Below are 18622 nucleotides of genomic sequence, written 5' to 3' on the forward strand. Positions count from 1 at the left end.
TAGACGCACTTAAGGGGGATCGCCCTGAGAGGAAGACGCAGGCAGGGCCAAATGCAGGGCCGTGGAATGTTAAGAACTAGGAGCTTGAGATGGAACACCAAAAGGAGCCCATGCAGAGATTGCCAGTAAGAGAAGAAGAGCTGAGGTTTTGTACCCCACTTTTTACTACCTGAAGGAGTCTCAAAGCGGCTTACAACTGCCTATCCTTCCTCTCCCCGCAACAGACGACCTGTGAGGGAGGTGGGGCTGAGAGAGCTCTGAGAGAACTGTGGCTGACCCAAGGTCACCCAGCTGGCTGCATGTGGAAGAAGAGGGGTGTAATCAAGCCCAGTTCTCCAGACTAGAGGCTGCCGGTCTCATCCGATACTCCAAGCTGTGACGCGCAATCGTAGGACACAGGAAGGGTTTCCCGACTACCCCCCCATCGGTACTCACTGGGCACCGGCCTAAGGACATCCGGGATGAGGATCTCCACCAGCGTCTGGTACAGAATGTGGTCGCAGCTCCGCATCCATTTCATGATGGGGTCATATTTGCACATGGTGGTCAGCTTGTGCCTCGGGAAGATGGCCTCGCACAGCTCCTCACTTCACGGGAGAGAGAGAGACAAGAGGAGGGCCAGTGGCAGCCTCTGTTTCCAGAGCATGCATCCCATCCCATCCACGACACAGAGAGTGATTCAGATGCTGAATTTGCTGCCAGGGGATGTCAGGATGGCCACAGGAATAAACAGCTTGCAAAGGAGATTAGATAGATTCATGGAAGTCAGGTCTGTCAGTGGCTACTAGCCGTGGTGGTTGAAAGGATCTTCCAGTGCCTATAAGGCAGGGGCAGTCAACCTATGGTCCTCCAGATGTTCATGGACTACAATCCCCATGTGCTGGCAGGGTCTCATGGGAATTGTAGTCCATGAACATCTGGAGGACCACAGGTTGACTACCCCTGCTCTAAGGTTCCAAAATGCAGTGAGCTTTCTGGCAGGTAAAATTCTAGTAAAATTCCAGCCAGCCTGGCAAATCCCCAGGGTCATTCAAACAAGACACAATCATCCCCAAGGAGAGTCACCACAACAAAGTGGTGGTGTGATGTACTGGCCACACAGCTGACCTCATTTTCCCTCCCCCCCCCAGCCTACCTACTTTGCAGGGTTGTTGTGAGGCGGTAACAGGGAAAGGAGAATAATATAGGCTGCCCCAAGCTTCTTGGAGAAAGGGCAGGATAGCAATGCACTCGGCAGAAAATGTAGCAAGCGGCTGAGCCAAAGAGCCAAAGAGTCAGCATTCCTGGAAGCCGTTTCCCATTCATCTGCGTTTGGCTTCCAAGGGAGATGGCCTGCTAAAGGTGGGATGTTTTTACCTAGCGGGGATGGAGGAGCCAGCTTCAGCGGTGGGAGACTTGCAATTCCAGAAAGATTGCCAAAGCTTCTCGATGTAGTGGAACTGGAGGTTTGTCACCACGTCGACACTGGCCTAAGAAGACAGGGACAAAAGTGTGAAAACCCTTGGAGAAAGCAAACCATCATGGCTTCCCTTCTGAAGAACGAAGGGAACTGCTGCTCAGGAAGGAAGGAATACCCACCCCACCTGACAGAGGTGTCACCAAATTGATTGTTCGTTCTCCACTGCCAGGGCAGCGGCACCCAAATCAGCCCACCCGGTTTGAGAATCACCTCGCAGTGGCGCCTGTAAAACAGCTGAAGGGACTTGAGGTCGTTCACGGCAATCCCCTCCTGCAGGAGAGCATTTTCCAAGTCGAGGGCTGGGAAATCTGGAAGGACGCGGGTAACATCTGGGGCAGGGGAGGGGAAAAGATACAGCTGTGAAAAACATGCTATTTAAAAAACGGAGCCAATGTCAGACAGAAGGGAACGTGGCAGAACAACAGCACCTCTCTTCTCCAGCCGTAATAGTTTGACCTTTTTTACAAGGGAGTATTGCCTGAAATTTCTTCATATATATGTATACTTATAAATACACATACATACATACATACATACATACATACATACATACATACATACATACATACATACATACATACATATATATATATATATATATATATACACATATAGACACAAGACAATGAGATAAAAATGAGACAAAAGGAAAAAAGGGATTACATAACAAATTATACATATCAAAATTCTACCCTGCCATGAAATTTTAAAAGTTTCCAACCTGGAAAAATCTGCTCGTATTAGTTTCTAGGTCTTTGGAGAACCGTTTCTGAAAAGATTGCAATTTTGTACAGTCACATTTGTCCTCAGATATTTAACAGAATTTGTGGCTACTGTGAAGTTTACACTTTTGACAATATCATCATCTTCTTGTTGCGTTAAAAATTTTGTTATCGTTTTGGTCTTCTTACTGTTGATTTTATAACTTTTTCAACGTGTTCCATGTCCTACTGTAACAATTTTTTGTGGATCCGAAGCTGTTAAAACCATGTTGTCTGTGTAGCTTTTCATTTTGAATTCTATGTCATCCATTTTTATTCCTTTGATCCTTGTCTTGTCTAATCTTTGAAGTTAGTCTCCATTGCCAGGCTAAATAGTAGAGGGGACAGTGCAGGCATCTTCCTTTTTCAATCCAAACTGCTTTTGTTACTTTTCCATTTCTTAAAATCCTTGCTTGTCGATTTGAGTATATACCTTGCATCCAGTTGCAAAATTTCTACCCACAGACCATATTCCGAAGTACATTCAGTAGAAAAGGCCAGGTTATATCATCACACGCTTTCTCTGCTTCTTTAGTATTGCATTTCATGGTTTTTTATGAGTGAAGCAAGCCAGTATATCTCAAGGAAGCTTATTCTTGAACACAAATCTTGAATCAACACTCCAAATATCTGGTCAATTTAGAGAAAATCTCCTTGTAACTTCAACAAACCGTGAAAAAGTTCCTAAAAATCTTCCGGTATGCCTCTAAAACGCAAGTTATTAGATTTGCATTGAGTATCCAGGATTTTAGTTCTTTCTTCTGCTTTCTTCTGCTTGCCAAAATATGAACAGCTACCCTGGACTCTACCATCTCTTCCACGTGTAGACTGGACTCTAGTGACCTCTCTTTGCACACTTAAAATGCCGAAGGGAGCCAGAGCGGTGTAATGGTTTGACTGAGAATCAGATTTATATTCTTGGAGCATTCAGCCATAAAGCTCAGCTTGGACCAGTCACTTTCTGTCTGCCTAACTACTTCACAGAATTGTGAAGATAAAATGGAGGGGGGAGAGAACCATATTGGGCAGGGGTAGTCAACCTGTGGTCCTCCAGATGTCCATGGACTACAATTCCCATGAGCCCCTGCCAGCATTCGCTGGCAGGGGCTCATGGGACTTGTAGTCCATGGACATCTGGAGGACCACAGGTTGACTACCCCTGATATAGGGCACTATGAATTCCTTGGAGAAGGGCAGGATGAAAAATGGCTAGATCTACAGCAAGAAATAAAACACGATCATGTAAGGCATTTCCCCCCATCAAAACAGCCACACACAAACAAACAAAAAAACCCCCAACAAAAACAGATAAGTTTGCTCATATTAAAAAGCTAAACTCCTAGCATGTCATGTGGGACATTAGGCCCAGAATGATCTCCCTGTTATATTAATTTTTCTCCATGCAAGGTCGTCATTTTTGCACGTAGCAAAAGGGCACAGCACAAGCTGATCAACTGAGGCCTTCGCCAAAAGAGGAAACCTTTGCCAAAAGCCAGTCAAGAAATAAAACAGATATGGGGGAAGCCCCTGCCAGCTCAGCAAGCAGGTAACCGACTTAATATGGAAGGGCATCTATGATTAGAGATGGTGATCTATAGATCAAATCTGCAGTGTGGATCGGCTGTTATCCCCTCACCTATAAACTGCTGGTGATGCTGGCTCTGGGCGGCAACCGATTGCTCCGGGGTGGCGTGCAGGCTGCTGTTGGAGCCCCCTTCAGCTACGCCTTCCAACTTCTGGGACGGTCTGTATCTGGAGGGAAGGAGAGAATCCTTTGGTGCCCAAACACGTTTGGGAGATGCCCTAATGCAATCTGAGCACAAACCAAACTCTGACACTCTGATATTAACATCAAATAACCCCTCCAAGGAAAGGAAAGGGATTAAGCTCTCCCCACTATTGGGGGCCAAACGCTGCAAAGGCCACTATCCTCTCCAAATTGAAGGTGCCACAAGTTGGGCCTGCTGATTGGATCCCAGTGGGCATGGGGAGGGGGCTTAAGGAGACGCTGTCTGGCAATGTTATGGGTCTCCCTCCTTCTCCTGGTTCCCAACTCCCACTTTAGATCCTTCAAGTCTGATTAGCCTGGCAGGGATTATCTAGGGCAGAGGTTCTCAACCTTACCTTTGGCGTGACCCCAACTTCGACAATGCCAGCGGGAGCACTCGGGTAGCGAGCACAGGTGAGCATGCACAGGTGCACGCAGGCGCACAAGGATCGAGGCGGCATGGAGGCAGCCACTGCTATGGCGCTGCCGCCTCTGCCGGCCACTGACCGCCATCTCTGCTTGCCACTGCCACCACTCGCCTCTGCATGCCTCTGCCACCTGCCGCTGCCCACCGTCACCCACCGCTGCCACGGCCAGCAACCTGATGACCCCGTGGAAAGGACCCCAAATGGGGTCGCGACCTCAAGGTTGAGAACCACTGATCTAGGGGGAGGGGTATTTTTTTATTGCAAACCACTTTGAGCCCACTTGTGGGGGCAAATGGTATATGAACTGAATACATATTTAAACCCAGCTCCCCACACATTGTTTCTGGCTGAGGATTTTCCACTCTGACCCTCCACCCGCCCCAAAGTGTCTGGCCGTAGATCCGTAGACCTCTGCATTTGAGACACACAACCAACGCCTCCATGAGGGCTAGTGGCTCGTGCGTGCCTTTTTGACTGCCAGAGCGCATACCTTTGTTTTTGATGGACAGGCTGCTGCCTCATGGCCATGTACTGAGTGTCTTCCTGCAAGCGATTCAGGGGGGAGTCCGGTTTGAGGCGGATGCCGTAGTAATGATACTTGGAGTTACCCCTGGAGATTGAAATGGAGAAGTACTTACAAGAAGCCAATGCATCCAGGAGGCCAATTCAACACCAAGCAGAATATTCCCCACCGTTATCCCTCCCCCCACGAACCTCGTGCCAAGCCGGCGTGTCCGCAGCCCCATGAAGACAGAGCGGATCAGCTTTCCGAAGGAGGCGGCATTGACCGGGTCCAGCTTGTGCTCCTGGCAGTGGCGCAGGTAGTGGTTGTACAGAGAGCTTCTCGGCAGGCTCACCCCTTCGGCCGTCTCGTAATTATCCAACAGCCACTGAAGCTATGTGGGAGAACGAGAGAATCAGGGGGAAGGAGGGGAGAGCTCAATAGACGACAGGAACTCGGGAGCCTCTTTGTCAGACATGCACAGGTGGGAGCTGCTGGGTGTGGGATCAGAAAGTCAGTCCATCCTGGCCGGCACTACTTATCCTGATGGGCAACAACTCTTTTCTGAGGTCTGCAGTGGGAAAGCCTTTGCTGGCACTTGCAACCTGTAACAGGGGGTTTACAGGGACTGAAATGGGGACCTTCAGTGCATGAAGCAGTTGGTTTAATGCTCACAGTTGGCCACAAGGGTTCAAAATATAGTCTTGATTGGGTGTCATGAACATACAAAGAGGCCAGTTGAGAGCCAGCTTGGTGTGGTGGTTAAGAGTGGTGGCCTCTAATCTGGAGAACTGGATATGATTCCCTGCTCCTTTCACACATGAGGCCAGCTGGGGGACAAGTTCCAGTTCTCTATGAGCTCTCTCTGTCCCACCTACCCCAAAGGATGTCTATTGTGAAAGGTGCTTGTAAGCTGTTTTGAGACTCCCTTGGGTAGTAAAAACGTGGAGTAAAAACCTAGGTCAGTACTGTTTAATTTGCCTGGTAACTGTACAGGATCCTGGGCAATGAGAGGGTCCTCTCCAACACTGGGGGGCCTCAGGAATTTCCACATGCACAGCCAGGGTTCCCAGTTCTCCTCTGTGACTTGAACCAGCTACATCTTTTGCAGCTCCCCCTTCTCCATATATATGACCTCAGCTGCGGTATTTGCATGGCCAATGTTTGGAAAATCCCTGTCTCTAACACTTTTATAGCCACTGCTGTGCAGAAGTTCCAGGAGAGAGGACTTTCTCAGCAGCCTCCCCAAAACCTTTTGAACTGGATTCTGAACCTGGGACTTTGAGCATTTCATTGACGCTGGAAGGGAAGGACTTTGCGCTGTCCCTTAGCTTCAGACTGCAGAGGGGGACTACAGAGAGTCAGAGAGAGAGGCCAGGACCCAGAACATCCTTCCTTTCTACTGCTCTGATGCTATTCCTTTGCTGTGTGGACTGCGACTCTCAGAAAATCTTCTTTCTTTCTGGCCTCACACCTTCTCTCCACAAGGTGCTGCCCTTCTCCAGTTTGGCACCATGAGGGCAGGGCATGGCATCCTGCCTCTCTACCCATTCTATCTCGTTTGACTATATTAGAACCCTGTCTCTACCCCCTTCCTGTCTAGAATGGAGATCCTTACAATAAAGCAGGGGTAGTCAATCTATGGTCCTCCAGATGTTCATGGACTACAATTCCCATGAGCCCCTGCCAGCAAATGCTGGCAGGGGCTCATAGGAATTGTAGTCCATGGACATCTGCAGGACCACAGGTTGACTACCCCTGCAATAAAGGACCCGTGTTCATTTGGCAAAGATGGAGGCTCTACCTGTGACTGTTTCTTGTTAGCACACACCGGCCAGATAGACTCTGCTGCGTTATGTGCCTGGAGCACTTCTAACCCAGCTGTGCATGACCACTGAGCTGCCGCCTCTCGGGCTAACAAGAGGAGAGCATCAGTGTTGGTGTTTGTTTGGTGGAATAATTCCGGTTCTGCTTACAGACAGCTCCAGGTTCAATCCCAGTTTGAAGAGTGTCCGGTTGGGGGGCGGGGCACCTCCACCAGAGCCCTTGGTGAGCTACGGCCAACCAGAGATGACCATGCAGGACTGGATGGCCTTTACAGAAGCTGCTTTTTTGCACCCCTCATTAACGACCCAAAGGAGTCTCAAAATGGCTTACAATCACTTATTCTTCCCCTCCCCACAACAGACAGGGTAGGGGAGGTAGAGAGAGCTCTGAGACAGCTGGGACTGACTCAAAGTCCCCCAGCTGGCTGTACGGGGGGGCAGGAGGCATGGGGAAACAAACCCGGTTCTCCAACTGCTCTTAACAACCCACCAAGCTGGTTCTCAACGTCAAACTGGCTCTCAAGAAGGCCATTTAGCTTCATGAGCAACCACCTGCAGCTACCTCCATCTGCTGAGCTTTCAGGGTCCGTGGCTTTGCATAGAGTCCTGGGTTCGCTTTTCAACCAAAAGAATTCACAGCAGGTGTTGGGAAAAGCCTGTCTCTGTTAGAGCGCTGCAGTCAACCTGAGGAGGAAATCCCAGGCCAACAGGACTGCAGTTCTGAACGGATCAAAGCCAAATCAAGGCATACCGTTCTCACGAAGAAAACATGCACTGGGTAAAATTTCAGCCCTGTCTTTAGGCGCACACGTTCCAGTTCTTTCCTGTCCTTCCCTGCCATTCCCACTTGGAGTGCTTAAGGCCGAGACACATGAGCCTTTTGTATAAAGAAGCTCTGGATGAGAGGGAGAGCTGCTACTGGAAGTCAGAGAGATTCAGCACACGAGTTTTAAAACCACCAAAGGTGGGGGGGGGGGGAGCATGCGTGCAAGGACTGCTTCCCCAAGACAAGGTGGGTGGGTGGGTGGGAGGGAGGTGGCCCATGTCAGGTGTGCAAAGCCAGACTGCGCAGCATGCAAGAGAGCTCATGCGCCAGGCCCAGAGGCCTCAACAATTTCAGCTGGGGGCTCATTCCAAAGGGGAGGGGCTCTACAAGCAGCTAGTCCAACGCAGAGAAACCTTCACAGTTCTTCCCGAGCCACTTCAGGCACCTGCCGGTCTTAGTGCTGCGGCGTCCAGACTGTGCTTCCCTATGATGGCAAAAGAGACCCACACGGGACTCCAGCTCAGGGAGTTGGGCTCCCTGGCTGGTTGGCTATGCTGGGCTCCCTGACTGCCTAAGCCAGGGGTAGTCAAAACTGTGGCCCTCCAGATGTCCATGGACTACAATGCCAGGGGCTCATGGGAATTGTAGCCCATGGACATCTGGACGGCCGCAATTTGACCACTCCTGGCCTAAGCTCTCAGACCAGTCAGCCGGTGGGTTTTCCCCCCCAGATCACTGCCAGACCAGGGGAAGGTCTTTCTCAGGGACGGGAGTCCCCTGTGGAATGCCCTCTTGGATGATGCCCATCGCTCAGGTTAACCTTTGTGGTTTCACCAGGTGACCTTGGCTGGTTTGACAGTGGGATGAATGCCGAGTAGGGATGTCAGCAACCAGGTAGTCAACGCAATGAGATTCTGAATGAGAAGCTACGTGTAGGTTCACAAAAATCAAATTGTTCTTTTTATTTAAATAACAGAAAACACAGGCCAGAACGTAAACCGGTTAGAGCAGCCTTTCTCAACTTTTTTACCATTGAGAAACTCCTAAAACCTTCTTCAGGCTTCGAGAAATCCCAGAAGAGGCACAATGGTGCAGAATATGGTTGGGAAGCAGAGCTGTGGACACGCCCACCTGGGGCCCCTCCCATTTCCACGCCCTCCAGGCCCAGCATTGGCCATTTTTGGGATGGGGGCGGGTCAACATGACCATATATGGCCACATCATTTGATAAATGTTTCACAAATCATATACATACATACACACACAAATAAATTAACTTCCACCCATTCAAGAAACCCTTCCGGAGCTCCCAAGAAATCCCAGGTTTTATGAAACCCTGGTTGAGAAAGCCTGGGTTAGAGACACATTTTCAAAACTTCAGTCAGTCAATCCCTTAGTCAATCAATACCTTTAATGGCGACTTCTAAGTATTAACGGTAAGTCCTGTTTAATACCGGCGTTGATGGTCCTTTGTAAAATGACTGTGGATTTTTTTTTTAGTTTTTAACATGGCGTATACGTTTTACAGAATTGTATAAATTCTGTAAATCTGTATAATCAGCAGCTTCATAACTGAATACACACAAAAGCACTGTGGTCTTTGAACTCCTTAATACACCCATATCTTAGTACAGTTTTAACTAAATGTACACATGAAAAATATCCTTCGTATCCTCTGAAGACAAGACTCAAATACTGATGTATTGGAAAACTGTTAAGGGACTTGCTTTAACTATTTTTATATACTCGTTTCAACGTTAGTTTGTCGTTGTTAGGTGCGACGTCTTGTCCGACCCATCGAGACCCCATGGACAATGATCCTCCAGGCCTTCCTGTCCTCTACCATTCCCCGGAATCCATTTAAGTTTGCACCTACTGCTTCAGTGACTCCATCCAGCCACCTCATTCTCTGTCGTCCCCTTCTTCTTTGGCCCTCAATCACTCCCAGCATTAGGCTCTTCTCCAGGGAGTCCTTCCTTCTCATGAGGTGGCCAAAGTATTTGAGTTTCATCTTCAGGATCTGGCCTTCTAAGGAGCAGTCAGGGCTGATCTCCTCTAGGACTGACCGGTTTGTTCGCCTTGCAGTCCAAGGGACTCACAAGAGACTTCTTCAGCACCAGAGTTCAAAAGCCTCAATTCTTTGACGCTCAGCCTTCCTTATGGTCCAACTTTCACAGCCATACATGCAACTGGGAAGACCATAAAAAGGTAAAGGTAAAGGTATCCCCTGTACAGGCACCGAGTCATGTCTGACCCTTGGGGTGACGCCCTCTAGCGTTTTCATGGCAGACTGAATACGGGGTGGTTTGCCAGTGCCTTCCCCAGTCATTACCATTTACCCCCCAGCAAGCTGGGTACTCATTTTACGGAAGGATGGAAGGCTGAGTCAACCTTGAGCCGGCTGCTGGGATTGAACTCCCAACTTCATGGGCAAAGCTTTCAGACAGCTGCCTTACCACTCTGCACCACAAGAGGCTCTGGAAGACCATAGCCTTGACTAAACGCACTTTTGTTGGCAGGGTGATGTCTCTGCTTTTTAGGATGCTGTCTAGATTTGCCATAGCTTTCCTCCCCAGGAGCGTCTTTTAATTTCTTTGCTGCAGTTTTCTTTGGGATGGTTTTAGTTGCTACATCTTGTACAATGTCGCGAACCTCCGTCCATAGTTCTTCAGGCACTCTGTCTATCAGATCTAATTCCTTAAATCTATTTGTCACCTCTACTGTATATTCGTCGGGGATATGATTTAGTTCATACCTGAGTGGCCTAGTGCTTTTCCCTACTTTCTTCAATTTAAGACTAAATTTTGCAACAAGAAGTGGATGATCTGAACCACAATCAGCTCCTGGTCTTGTTTTTACTGACTGAATAGAACTTTTCCATCTTTGGCTGCAGAGCACACAGTCAATCTGATTTCTGTGTTGACCGTCTGGTGATGTCCATGTGTAGAGTCGTCTCTTGGGTTGTTGGAAAAGAGTGTTTGCTTTGACCATTGTATTCTCTTGACAAAATTCTATCAGCCTGTGCCCTGCTTCATTTTGTACTCCAAGGCCAAACTTGCCTGTTATCCCGGTTATCTTTTGGCTTCCTACTTTAGCATCAACTTTAGTTAATACTTACTAAAAGGTAAAGGTAAAGGTATCCCCTGTGCAAGCACCGAGTCATGTCTGACCCTTGGGGTGACGCCCTCTAGCGTTTTCATGGCAGACTCAATACGGGGTGGTTTGCCAGTGCCTTCCCCAGTCATGACCGTTTACCCCCCAGCAAGCTGGGTACTCATTTTACCGACCTCGGAAGGATGGAAGGCTGAGTCAACCTTGAGCCGGCTGCTGGGATTGAACTCCCAACCTCATGGGCAGACAGCTCCAGACAGCATATCGCTGCCTTACCACTCTGCGCCACAAGAGGCTCATAATACTTACTAAACAATGGTTTAAATACCAATTGATTGACTGATTGATTGAATTTGTATACCACACTCTCCTAAAGCTCAGGGCAGTTCACATAGACCATACATCAAACTTGGTGATTATAACAAAGGAAGCTAACAGTAATAATGATAAACAGAGGAGATAACATTTTAACAGGGCAAACAATCCAACAGGCCCATGGTTGGTCAGATCATCAGCTATGCCACTGAGGGTAACAGAAGTTTTCAAAACATGTTTCTAACCCAGCCTTTTTCAACCTTTTGACCAGGGGTAGTCAAACTGCGGCCCTCCAGATGTCCATGGACTACCATTCCCATGAGCCCCTGCCAGCAAATGCATCTGGAGGGCTGCAGTTTGCCTACCCCTGTTATATGCCAATGAAGTTCCTCCCCAAAGCTGATTGTACTCAGGCTCCACCCCACCAAACTTCCAGGTATTTCCCAACTTGGGGCTGCCAAAAAATTATCAGGTAATACCAGACTTTACCATTTCTTGACAGTCCTGAAAGAGTTTCCCAAGTGGGTGGGAGTTAATTCATTTTTACTACATTTTTAAAATGTGTGAAACGTTTATCTGGTGATATGACGATATATGGTCATGTTGATCCACTACCTCCTCCCAAACGGCCAGTGATGGGCCTGGAGGGGGTGGGAAGGGAGGGGGCCTTGGGTGGGCGTGTCCACAGCTCTGCTTCCCAACCAAATTCTGCACTGTCGCACCACTTCAGGGGTTTCTATAAAGCCGGAAAAATGTTTCAGGATTTTCTCAAGGGTGAAAAAGCTCAGAAATGTTGTGTTATACCCATTATTTGGTTGGTTTTTAACATTTATTAGGAAGCTTTTGATAGTGTATGTTGCCGTGAGACTACCTGGGTGAGCAGTCACTAAAACTATCTAATGGATCAATAAATGCCCATTAATACCATCAGCTCTGCCCACCCTTCCATACATGCATATTACTGGACCACAGCAGTGGCTGGCTGAGGAGTTGATGGCCCCGCCCAGGGACCACACAAGGTATCATTGTGCCTACGGTGGAAACCCCGCCCCCAGAGATTAGCAGGGGGCACATTCTATTGGAATTCTCCTGGTCAAGGCTTTCCAGAAGAAACATGCCTTTGCATTTGGCTTACACAGAAGGGATTCTGGTCCACAGAACCTCCTGCCACAAGAAAACTGGATGGCGCTACAGGGCTCTCGGCCCGATTTTGCTGCCAGAGAGAGGGAGAGGGAACTTACATGGCTGTTCAGCAAGCTGCTTTTGTGTGACGTTATGCCTTCATTTTTTTGGAGGTTTTCAATCGCCATTTCAAGCTAAAAGGGCAGGAGGCCAAAGAGAGGGGGAGGAAAAAAAGAGAAGGGAAATCAGACACTCCGCCACAGCCAAGGACTCTTCTGCTGGCGCCGTTCACAGATCCAGCGCCTCCCGTCACTGGGGCAGAGGCAGCCTTGGAAGCCGCAGAGGAAAGGCGACATGACCCGGGAGAAGGTGGGGGAGCCAAGCGGCATGCAAAATACGCCACAGTGCGCCAGGACCAGGGAGGAGAAGCGAGCCAGAAAGCAAACCACCTTGCATCGTAACAAAAGGGCAGACGAAGTTGCTAGCCCTCACCGATTTGGAAACCGGATGTCTAAGGTGAAGGCAGCACCTGCTAAGATCTCCAAGGCTTGTGTGGGGCTTCCACCAGCAACACAGAGGGCTTTCCCCTTCATGCACTCTTCCAGCCCCCCAACAACCCCTTGGAGTTGGCTCAAACAGCCAAGAAGGCTTTGTGCTTTAAAGAAAACGATAACTAGGGGTGGAAGGTGAGTTGATCCAACCTCCAACTGAAGAGCCCCTTAATTTGGAGGAGGGCATCAAAGGTTGCTCAGGGAAGCAGTAGGAGAGGAGTGGGATCCACCCCCATCATCCTCTCCCATTGTTTATTGTTGTGTTTTTATTTGATTTCTTAGCCACCGCTCCCAGCATGCTGGCTTGCAGCGGGCTACAATAGCACTAAACTAAGTAGCCCGCCCCCGCAAAGGTTGATTCAGGGCCAACTCACATACAAGAACATATGAAGCTGCCTTAGAGCGAGTAAGACTCACATTCCATCAGTCTTGCCTGCTCTGGCTGGCAGCTGCTCTCCAGAGACTCAGGTGATGTCCAGAGATGCTCTCCAAAGACTCAGGCCCTCCCACATCACCTGCTACCTGAGCCCACTACCTGGAAACGCTGAGAATTCAACTCGCGACCTTCTGATCATCAAGCAAGCGCTGAGCCTCGGCCCCGTAGCACCCTATGTCTTCCCCACAGCACAGAGCCAATGTGTTCCTATGCTCAGAGCATCAAAGTAATATCTGGGAGACCCACGCTCAATCCCCCCTGCTACAGAAGCTGGCCGGATGACCTTGGGACCCTCATGCTCTCTGTTTCACCTCCCTCCCTGGGTTGTTGCGGAGGGTAAATTGGGGACTTGAGAAGCAGGTTCGCTTCCCCGAGTTCCTTAGGGAAATGGCAAAGTTAGGAACACAGATGGTGGATGGCCACAGGCTTTGAATGCGGGTTAGACAAAATTCACAGAGAAGCAGCCTGTCAGTGGTTACCGGGATGAGAGTTCAGTAGCAGGAACCGGGGGTGGGGGAGTGGGTAGGTGCTGTTTGAGGATATCCTGGAGGCATCTAACTGCCCACTGGATGTGGACCAAGATGGGCCAAGATGGATCTTCAAGGTCTGACCCAGTTCTAGCTTGCCCTGACCTGGATGCTCCACACAGGATGGCCCACGAGATCTCGCAATTGCAACAGACAGACCTCAGAAACTAAGCAGGGCTGGCCCTGGTCAGCAGTTGGATGGAACTACCAAGGGAGCCCAGGGTCATTACACAGAGGCTGGCAAAGGCAAACCGCCTCTTCAGAACATCTCTCGCCTTCGAGCCTTTACAGCAGGGGGCCCCAACCAATGCGGCCCTGAGGGCCCACCTGGTGCTGCTCTCACATGCACAGTGAGCACAGTGACAAAATGGCTCCCGCGGGAGGCGGAGCCAGGTACAAAATGGCCGTCACAGGAGGTGCAACCACCCACCAAATGACTGCCACAGCTTAACTTCTGTAATGCAGGGTAGATATTTACTGTTTCATATTGTGTTATTGTTTGTTTGATGGTTTTTATTCACACATTTATGTTTGTGGAATGATGGTTGAACACCACCGTGAGCCGTAAGGGACGGTAGTATATAGATTAAATTACATTACCATTAATAACAACAACAACAACAATAAATCCTTTGGCTTTGGTGCTGCCAAGGCAACATTTTAAAATCAAATCTCCAGCGGCCAATCAGAAGCCTCACTGGGCAGAAGCCTTGCCTGGACTGACCGACCTCCTGAAAATACTTGGTTGACACCAAAAAAGGCCTCAGTGGCCACACGCATGACATTGGGGACCCCTGTCCTGTGCGGTTACCATAAGTCGGACATGACTTAATAGCACATTCCATCACCAATTGTTCTAGTACTTGCATTTTAACTGAGGTTGCTTGATTATGCTTCTTTTATTTTTTAATAATAGTTTCCATGCCTCTTGCAGGCTTTGAGGAAAGACATTTAAGTTTTGTTAAAAACATCACTGGCTAAGTGTAAATATTTGAGAAACAGAAAACGGAGAACAGAGCCTAGAGTTGGCAATTACACCGATAAAGAGTCTGGCTTTGACAGAGACGCTAATTCTACTTTTTTTCAAAACGGTGTAATGGTAACCAGTTTGGTAACCAGAGGAAGAGTCCGCCAATGGCTAGGAACCATGATCGCTATCTCCGAGATCAGAGGCACTGTATCTATTAATCCACTCCCCTTTAAGGGACAAGCAGTGGGACGAGATATTTTCCTTCCTCCCCTGTAATACCAAAGCCAGCAACCGTCGCTAGGTCTGGAATAGACACAGCGATCTGCTTCTTGCAACACATAGCTAAGCTTAGTCTTAGATAGCATTCAAAGGGACCTGGACAGTTTGCAGAGGAAGTGAGCTCTATTGGTGGCTGCTAGTCCTGGGCCTCCAAAACAATGGTAGTCCCACATTCAATCATTGGACACCAGTCACAGGACAGCAATAGTGGCAGTGTTTGATCAGCGTGTTGTCCTATGCTAACTCGATGATCTTCCAATATCCTTTATATTCCTGGGGGGGGGGGGGAATGTACACACTGGCCTGGATATTATGCAACACTACCCCATCACCCAGCATAATAGGCTTCATACAGTCAACAAATTGCTCAGATGGTATTGAAAGAAAGATGAAGGACTTGTGGAAGTCCTTCCAAAAGAGGTCAAGCAGCTATGCTGTTCCAAATGGAGTATCAAACAGCAGCATACTTAAATGAAATGAAAATGTACGTGTCCAGTCATCAGTAGGGCCAACTGCAGACCAGATAAAATGGCACTGCAGCAACATATTTTGCTGAAAGGCCAACAGCTGCCCACGCCTGTACAAAACCACTGAATGAAGCAGCCAGAAAGTCCCGTTACAGGACACTAACCCCAGAATGATTAGACTTTTGGCCCACCCAAGGGAGCAGCGCCACCTGCAGGCCTGTAGCATACCGTTGCCGGAGAGGAGCGCGAGGTGTTAGAGAGAGCATGCCGAGTGTTCTCCATCCCGCCGTGAATGAGATAGGCTCCTGAGCCGGAGACAATCTGGCTTCCCCCGATGTCCATTGCAATGCCCACCATGCTGTGGGACGGGATGCCCGTGGGTGAGGAGGCTGCTGTGCTCACCTGGGAGCTGCCCCCCTGCGACTCGAAATAGGACGAGGCACTGCTCGGGGCATAGATCTGAGCTTCGGTGCTGTACGAATAGGCGGTGCGTCTGTCAAAGAAACCCGGTTGAAAAAAGGGAAGGAGAGTTATTTACAGTTGGTGACAGTGATACGAGAGAGCCTGCAATCCTTGCAAAGGGATCCTGCCCTGCTTGCAAGTAACGTGCTCAAAGAATTGCAAAGCGGACCTGCCGTTCTTGTGAATAACACGCTCGAAAAAAATCTCAAAGAGGTTTCGCTATTCTCATGAACAGCAAACTAGGGAAAAAAATCACAAAGAGATTCCGGCATTCTCACAAATGGTATTCATGAGGGGCTTCTGGTGAGATTTCACAGTGGGCTGATGTTTCCATTTTCACATAGCCAAGAGGCTATACCTGACTGATACTATCTTCCTAGGTTAAAGGAAGATCACAGAGCTCGACCCCACATTCTCCAGCTGCTGCTTGCTCTAGGTCAGGGGTAGTCAAACTGCGGCCCTCCAGATGTCTATGGACTACAATTCCCAGGAGCCCCTGCCAGCATTCGCTGGCAGGGGCTCCTGGGAATTGTAGTCCATGGACATCTGGAGGGCCGCAGTTTGACTACCCCTGCTCTAGGTAAACAGTGAGAGTGGAGGGTTCACCTGTTTAGCCAGAGGTGATGAGCGCAGGGGAGATGTTATATTATTCTGTTATACTGTTACAACCACTGTTATTAATTATTGTATGATTTTTAACTAAGACTGTTTCATGTATTGTTGATTAGTTCAATGTAAACCGCCCTGAGCCTCCGGGGAGGGCGGTATATAAATCTAAATAAATAAAAAAAAATAAAAAATAAACTCATGAGCATAAATGCAGTTCTAGCCCTGCCAATCTTATTTCTTAAACTACTTAAGGACCCATCAGCTTTATAGTCAGATGGAAATTTTATCTTTGACTAAAACAAGACTTGCACAGACTATATATTTTAAGAACGTTTTCTTTTTAACTTTCAAGGGCTTTTAGGAACTTAAGGATTTAACATTTCTTGGCAAAGAGTCTAAAAGAGGAAGAAAGAGTTTGTAAGTTTTAAAGCAGAACTAGAGGTTCGTTGGAATCGCATTTTTAAAACTATATTGACGTATTGAAAGTGCTGTTGGGAAAAGTCACTGGATTTGCAAAGCCAGACCAGACTTCTGTGGGATTACATTTTGTTTACAACCTGAGAATTACTTTATTGGCCGCCACATTATAATAAAAGATAAGAAAGGAATTATTTACAGAAGTTCCGTTGCCATGGTGACTTGCTTAGCAACAGAAAAGTAAAGGTTGGGATAATGAACTGTTGAATTTAAGACTGTGGCTTGGTTTTGTTTTTTACTGCGCTAGTACTGAATTTTTTTTTTGTTGGAAGCACTATCTGGATTGTAGCGGTGATGTTTATTCAGGGCAAACCCCAGTAGAAACTAGAGTTTGATGGATCAACCAAAATTGGTCAGAGTTGAGTTGTTACAAGAAATGTTTGATCAGATGGGTAAGAACAGGGGTAGTCAAACTGTGGCCCTCCAGATGTCCATGGACTACAATTCCCAGAAGCCCCTGCCAGCGAATGCTGGCAGGGGCTTCTGGGAATTGTAGTCCATGGACATCTGGAGGGCTGCAGTTTGACTACCCCTGGGTAAGAACATAGATGGAATAGAATCATAAGAGTTGGAAACAGAGTTGGAAGGGGCCATGGAGGCCATCTATTCCAACCTCCTGCTCAATGCAGGATCAGCCTAAAGTATCCATAGTAAGTATCTATCCAGCCACTGCTTGAAGACCACCAGTGATAATTATAAAAATGATGAACTCACAAAACTGCAGAGTAAAATGAAAGGTCTGAAAGAAGAAATTAAGGCTGAACTGAAGAGTTTTAAAAATCTGATACTACTGTTTTTAAAATAACTGGAAAAGTGGCTCAAATTAATGATAAAAATACAAACTTTGGAAACAAAAATTAAAGCCATAAATATTTGGAAAAAGAATGGATCATTTTGCCTTAATGGAATTAAGAGGGAAAGGATAGTGTCTAAGATTTAGGTCCATATCAGAAGCCTCCAAGGATTATTGCGGCACTGGCAAATCTGAAAAAGAAAAGGTGGATTTTGAAATCGATAAGGCTTATAGAATAAACTCTAGATTTGCCAGATGAAGCAATGTCTCAAGGGAGGTTTTGTTACACTTTTTCAGGAAGAAGACAAGACATCAAGTTTTGCAATAGCACTTTAATATAAGATTAGAAATAGGCAATATTGAGATAACTGTATTAAAAGAAATACCTGTTAGAATTAGAATTGTACATGAAAAGAGGAGACTATGCTTTCCTAACTGAAAAAATTAAAACAGAAAAAGCTTTCATTTTTTGGGGACAAATCTGAAGGTATGTCACTCATGTTTAAAAAGCAGAAACTTAGACTGAATTCTGTCCAAAAGGCAAGAGAATTTCTAGTCAGACTTGAAAAAGAAATGGAGGAGAGCCAGGAAGAGGATATACAAGACCCACAACATTCACAATAGGAAATGGAGGAGGCCAAAGCAGATGACTCAAGTATGGACTTGGCAAAACCAAAGGCCTAAAAATGACTACAAATTTTTAACGTACAATGTAAGTGGAGCAAATACTCCTCAAAAGGGGGAAAAAATCATTATTTGAGAAAGTTCAAACAAGACATTCTTTGCTTACAAGAGAACCATATGAAGAAAAAGTGTACAAAATATTCTATATATAAAATTTGGGGTGATTAAATCCTTTCTGCAGATAATGAAAAGAAAAATGGAATTGTATATAAACCCACAATTAAAGCCAGAACTACTATTGACTAATGATCATAGTAGATTCATGGGGGTGAAGATTAATTTACTGGGTTTCAGAGTTTATGCTCCAAA

At 47.4% G+C, this 18622-nt stretch overlaps 1 protein-coding gene across 3 annotated transcripts in view; it reads right to left on the reverse strand.

The window, feature by feature from the left end:
* The window catches only part of RFX2 (regulatory factor X2), a 59780-nt gene that overhangs the window by 9025 nt on the left and 32133 nt on the right, over positions 1-18622 (reverse strand). For 2 of the 3 annotated variants that reach the window (XM_077331740.1, XM_077331741.1), the window contains 8 exons: positions 15517-15781; positions 12178-12252; positions 5131-5312; positions 4907-5026; positions 3857-3972; positions 1670-1788; positions 1357-1469; positions 436-587 (listed from right to left, as the gene is read on the reverse strand). In XM_077331740.1, the coding sequence (XP_077187855.1) occupies positions 436-587; positions 1357-1469; positions 1670-1788; positions 3857-3972; positions 4907-5026; positions 5131-5312; positions 12178-12252; positions 15517-15781 (1142 nt within the window). The remainder of the gene's footprint in view (positions 1-435; positions 588-1356; positions 1470-1669; positions 1789-3856; positions 3973-4906; positions 5027-5130; positions 5313-12177; positions 12253-15516; positions 15782-18622) is intronic. The other variant, XM_077331742.1, reaches the window with a different exon arrangement.

Source organism: Paroedura picta, chromosome 4 (genome assembly GCF_049243985.1).
Source record: "Paroedura picta isolate Pp20150507F chromosome 4, Ppicta_v3.0, whole genome shotgun sequence".
Lineage (NCBI taxonomy): Eukaryota > Metazoa > Chordata > Lepidosauria > Squamata > Gekkonidae > Paroedura > Paroedura picta.